Here is a 6000-nt window from a genome sequence, read left to right as displayed (position 1 = left end):
TCTCAGAAGTGGGCAACAGTGACAGAGATGAATAGATGATAAACATAATTAAAATATTCATGACAGGCTCATAGTCTGGCCTGCTAATATCTTTTTCTGCTCCACCACAGGAAATGACACTATATATATATATATATATATATATATATATACGAAAAAAAAAAGGCTTTCAGTTATACATAAAGAAATAAACTATTCTGTTTATAGACAGCAGTGTCAGATTGAAATATGACAGACAACTGGAACACGCTTGGAACCAAAGTGTGATTCAAGTGCTCACCAGGGTCCCTGTTTGGCTGGCGTGTGCGTGTGTGTGTGCACGTGGGCGTGCATGTGTGTGTGTGGTTCAGGTTTTCTTTTAAACATCTCTTCTTTTACTAAACATTAAATTATTTCCCAAGAAATAAAAAGCTATGTACATTGTAATTATCTACAGTAGGCCTTCGGCATCCTCGCTATTCACATGCACAGGGTTCGGGCTGCATTCATAAACTCAGGCTTGCTCCTCCACTGCTTGTGGTGCTGTCCCCTCCAGCCAATCTGTAGTCCAAGGAACACTGACGTGTGTGTTTGCTCTGATTTTATATTTTTTTCCTTTCTCAGCAGTCAACAGTGCCAGAGGGTGACTGAAATTAAAAGCAATTAAAAGAGGCAAGATCCTGCAAAAAGCTGAGACATGCATGTCACTGGAAAGCGAGGGATGTTGGCATGTTGCAGAGCCTGGTCCAACAACCCAGTCTGAACCCTCTGGCAAGATGAAGCAGCTGATTCATGATTTATTTTGAAAAGGCCTGAAAAGGGACAATTTACTTACAACATGTTGCCTAAGGTGCAATACCTATCTGTTGGATTTGAATACTTAATTCCTGCATTTAACAGGAGGCTGGCATTCAAATTCATTGCACACTTGACTCATTCATTGCTTTTTATTTCTAATCTGATGTTCATTTCCTAAATATGATGTACCCCTGCTATTTATGAATGCAGCCCTGGTAAACACAAAAAGCCCACCCCATCCCCTCCCAAATGATAATAATGACATATAACTCTTTCTTTTTTCATAATAATAATAATAATAATTATAACAATAATAATTACAAATAAAAAGTCAGAAATGCTGTAGACCAAGTGGATTCTCAGTATTAAACACTAGTGCAGTTGGGGATTTCCTTTGTGCTTTCACTGTTGGCAATTGTTGAGATGCTTCCTGTGGAGGAGAAAATGGAGAAGAGAATCAGTCCAGTGGCTTCAACAGTGTGGTCCATATTGCTTCTCACTCCTCCTTAGGATGTGGTAGTGTAAGTGTAAAGACAGAAAAGATGCTTAAAAGTAACACATACTTTTATGTATTTGCAATAAGCAGGGAGCATGCAGAAAACTCAATTACTACAGCTCAGCTGACCAGAAGTAAACTCATTAAGCTGTTAGGGACATATTTGCTTGTAATCGTAGCACACCAACAGCGTAAGCTTGGATCAGCTGATTCTTCTGAGGGAGCAGGGAATTTGGCACTCCTCCACAGGAGAGGCAGGGTCATGAGCAGGAATAGGCGTGAGCCACAGCTATTACTAACTTCTGCACACCTACTGCTCCTCCAGGTGCCTACCCGGGGAAAAGCTGCAAAGCTGTAAGAGAAACTCCATTGCCATGCTGCTGAGAGAGATTTACTCCCTATCTGAGTGCCTCAGGGCTCTGCTTGTACCCGGGGTCACAGTCACTGCCTCTCCTAATACCCAAAAGACCAACATCCTCAGCCAGGCTGTGAAACAAAACTCAGCTGAGGGCTGTCTCTCACCCATCACTCGTGTGTCCAGCTCTTTGTCCATCAGCTCCTCGGGGTCTGTGAACTCACTCAGAGTGATTTTGGGGGCATTTTCACTTTGGCTGACAGAGCCAATCATTTCCTGCTCCTTGTCATGCTGAACTTGGGCATAGATGTTAATCCAAGGGATTTTCCTGCACAGGAAAGGAAAATGAGAGGTTATGCTTTTTAACACAGGGATTCTCAGCACATCATTTATTAGTGAGACAAAATAAGTGTGAACAATCCCAGAAACGCAGCACCAGCAGGATGAGAAGTATGAGCTCTCAGAATGGTGAAAGTACCACAGAGATGTTCATCTCTGAAAGTGCCCTCAGCATCCACTAATTCCAGTAACAGCCTAAAGGTATTTCAAATCTCAGACCATTGTCTTCATATCCTGTGCACAAAGGCTCCCCCAGCTGAAAACTTCAGTGTTCTGCCCTTTTAGATGAGAAATCGTGCACACAGTGGACACTGCACTCAGCTCAGAGAGCAGCAATCAACTAAGTACAATCAGCTGCAATTGTCAACTCTCCCAGTATTTATTACATGATCAGTGGTGCATTGGAAACTCAAAGTAAAAATCAATTTGGCACTAGTATCAACAGAGCAAAAATATTGCTGGGCTTGTTGCTGCTGACAGGCCCACACTGACTCAGAAGAAATTGCCACATCTGAAAGAGTTATAAAGGATTGTTCCTGCCTCAGAGTACAGAAAGGATTTGGACCTTATAACACCCATCCAAAGTCTATTTGTTACCATTTCATTGCAAAAACCAGTTTGTCATGCTATGGATCACGCAAGTTTGCAGGGACTTATGTTCCCTTGCTGTCCAGGAAGCCAAGGAAGTGAAGGGATTATTTCTTCCTCCTTCTCCCAAGCAAAGTTACCTTGGCCTGCTATAATGATATCCTTGATAATCAGTTAGGTAGACAGATAGTTATACAGGCCTAGACAGTTAAGCAGTAATCCCTGGAGGAATGCAAGTTTAAAATGAGAGAACTGAAAAGGAATGAGTTAAGCATCACTGGGGTTGCCAGGACTGCATTGCCTGTTGGAATTTGACTTTTTCCTAATGCTCTTAGGAAGTCTTTGTGCCATGCAGTTCACACTAATTCAATCAGGAAAATTTGGAGAATATTTTCAGTTCCTTAAAGCACACAAGAGAGAGAGAGAGAGAGAGAGAGAGAAGATGTGTTCAAAAGAAGTAATATAAAATGCCATATCTTTATGCTGATCTATGTGCTGTTGGATATGTTAGAAACCAAAAGCAGTGGAAATTGCCTCAGCAGTCATGAATTCAATAGATCTATGCTGATTTTATGCCAGTGAAGTTCTGGCCTCAACCAACTTGTGCTATTGGCTTGATTTGGCATTCTGTTCTTAACCAGCAGCAAGCCAGGACATATTTGGGATGTTCAGTAGCAGCTGACAAATCTCATGATCTCCCTTTCTCCTACCTTCTAATGTTTAAATATGCCTTAAATGTCACCAGAAGAATAGGAGCTACACAGGGAATGAGAGAGAACTAATGCATTCCCATAGGATTCCCATAGAGCCCAGAACTTGTCTGGAGATGTATACAGACATGAGAATATGTCTGGAGATACTAGAAGACTTAATTTTGCTTCCAAACAATGCAACAGCAGAGCAGTGATCGTCTATGAACTTTGAGTGGAAAGGTGAGAAAAGCTCTTTAGAATTGAGAGGCACAGAGCCAAGGTACTTCAGAGTTAGGGAAAAAAGAAGCTGAGGTGGCTGTACATATGTGAATCCAAACCCAAATACCTAATCCTGCTGTGCCTCCCAGCACAGACACAGGTGGCCACAACCACATCACTCTGAGCACAAACAAGCACACACTTCTGGCTGTCCCAGGACACACACATCAACTGCTCCATAGCCCCACCACTGCTCAGCCCTCACACACACAGTATTGACCGATATATGCTCAATCTTCCAGAAAATAAACAACTTTTTTACAGATTATTTCCATACTTTTCCCTCTCTTCCTTCCTTTTCCACTGGGACCTCCTCAATAAGCATCTCTCTGGCAGCAGTGTTTAACAAGCCTGCTGAGTCTATAAATAGATGGACTCTTAACAAGGAGTTTGTGTGCAAACCAGCAAAGCACCAGATTTTTGAATTTGTAGAATTAAAAAATCATGTCAGCCTATGCTCTCCCATAACCTTTCCCTGTAAACAGAAGTTCTGTATTCAGGCTGGGACCAGCATTTATCAGAAAAGTACACATGGCTAATGGACCTTTGCATCACTGAGAGCTACAGGAAAGCTTTTGGGTTTGCCCCCCTTTTTCCATTAAGAATCGTTGCATGATCTCACTTCTGCTCCACTGAGCCAGGGGTTTTAGACAGAGCTGAAAAGTTGCTTTCTGTTCTGAAAAATCAAGCTGAGAACACTCTGTGTATATGACTTATCCTAAACTCTGTCAATTTGATCTGGGTTTTTCTCCTTTGGGACAGAAAGATAAGAGAGGACAGCCAGTTAATAAGATCTTGGGCTAAGCAGAACTGATGCTTTAACCACCTTCCTCCTCACCTCCAATTTGTAATACACTCAACTTTCAGACAGATTTTAACAAGGCAGGGTCTCCACAGCCCTGGAGCACAGTAGACAGCTGATGGCTGCTATACTCAAAGCTCAGGGTGCTTAAGTAGTACAAGAGTCAGTTTTATGAGCTGTAGTAGCAGAACGTGACCCGGAGACTGCCAAAGCAAAGTGGATTAACAAGCTCCTCACTGCTGTCTGGCCGCTGGAATATACAGACCCTTCTTCCCAGTAACTGCTGACCACAGGGCCAGAGACATCAGGCCAAACCTAGGAAACCATCTCACCAAGACACAAGGGAAAGCATGTCTTACACAGGGTTGTACCCACATCTTGTCACATCTCCCAGAAAGACTTCTTTGCCTTCCTCATCCTACATCTGGGTGTGAGAGTAATCACCAGCTGCCTCCCCAGCACACTACTAAATCAATGCCTTAACCAAATCCCATTCCCCTGGGAAGCTGTATTCCACCTCCCAGAAGCAGAGAGGGGATTTCAGGCTGCAATAAGGAGGTCGTGCTGAAGGCCTTGAAATCTGTGCCAGAGCAGAGTCACACAAATGCATTCCCTGGAAATTGTCCTGGGCCACTGAAGTCAGTGGGACCTTGATAACATATCAGTGTGCACAGGATCAAGCACTAGAAGAAGTGCCACTCACAGATTATGACAATGGTTAATGAAAGTTGTTAGCAAGGAGGGAAACTTTAAACCTGGAGACTAGAATAGATGCCTGACTTATCATATAATTTAATTTTGAATATTGTTTGTATCCCACTAACATCCTTAGAGAATACTAGCCCTATTCTAGGGTACAGAAAAGCTGGAGAAAGAAACATATAGCTGGATCTGGACAGGAAAAGCTCTAGTTTTTCATTTAGAGGAACTACTATGTCCAGAAAGTTTTACTTATTAATTTTTTTTCAAGTCAGACTCAGCTTATGTTTCTAATACAATATTTTGCCACTGGTCAGGATCTAAGCATGCAGACCACTTTATACTGTGAGAACTGTACTGAATGCAAAGTTCCTCCTAAGGAGCTCCATCTGCCTAAAATACATCCCCATAAAGCAGACCTTCAGTAAATAGGCCATTCTTATCACATATTTTGCTTCACAGCTTGCAGCAGCCAAGTGCTATGGGCCAGCCCTGGCCCTGCCTGCTGTCTGGAAGCAAAAGGTTTATGTTAACATCTGTCATGGTAAATCTCAGCAGAGATTCCCAAAGGCATTTTGATGCTTTACACAAATTTTTCTGGCTTTGAGTCTCCCACCTTTAACATAATCACACCCGCTCCTCTGCAAGACTAACCTATTCACTTTGCAAGATACAAATGAGATGCTGCTGCACTAAGGCAGCTGGCCAGGTGGGTATAGACTGTGTGAAGTCATCCATCCTGTGGTTTTTGACTAAGCTTGCTTTGTGTTTCTCAGTATTCAGTGAGCACAAAGGGCTCCCATTTCTGGTCTGTGGTTGAAACACATCTGCTGAAGCAGAAGATGATTTCTGAGCTCTTGGGGAACTTTTGGAGCACCAACTTTGTGGTGAAACAGCAGTAGATGGTTTTCTCTCTAAGTATGAGAAATAGGGAACTACATTCTTCTAAGCCTTAGGCCAGCATAATTCACTC

The 6000-nt window shown here is 42.6% G+C and overlaps 1 protein-coding gene across 1 annotated transcript in view; it reads right to left on the bottom strand.

Annotated features, from left to right (window-relative positions):
* Positions 1 to 1136: 1136 nt before the first annotated feature.
* SORCS3 (sortilin related VPS10 domain containing receptor 3) overlaps positions 1137 to 6000 on the bottom strand; it is a gene marked incomplete at its 5' end in the record, with an annotated part of 274330 nt that continues 269466 nt past the window's right edge. Inside the window, 2 exons of the mRNA XM_082285707.1 lie at positions 1137 to 1207; positions 1796 to 1956. Coding sequence (XP_082141833.1) covers positions 1143 to 1207; positions 1796 to 1956 — 226 coding nt within the window. The 3' untranslated portion in view covers positions 1137 to 1142. The remainder of the gene's footprint in view (positions 1208 to 1795; positions 1957 to 6000) is intronic.

The sequence above is a fragment of the Coloeus monedula genome, assembly GCF_965178545.1.
Source record: "Coloeus monedula genome assembly, chromosome: 8".
NCBI classification, from domain to species: domain Eukaryota; kingdom Metazoa; phylum Chordata; class Aves; order Passeriformes; family Corvidae; genus Coloeus; species Coloeus monedula.
The sequence above is the reverse complement of the archived record's forward strand: the minus strand, read 5'-3'. Positions and strand labels throughout refer to the sequence as shown.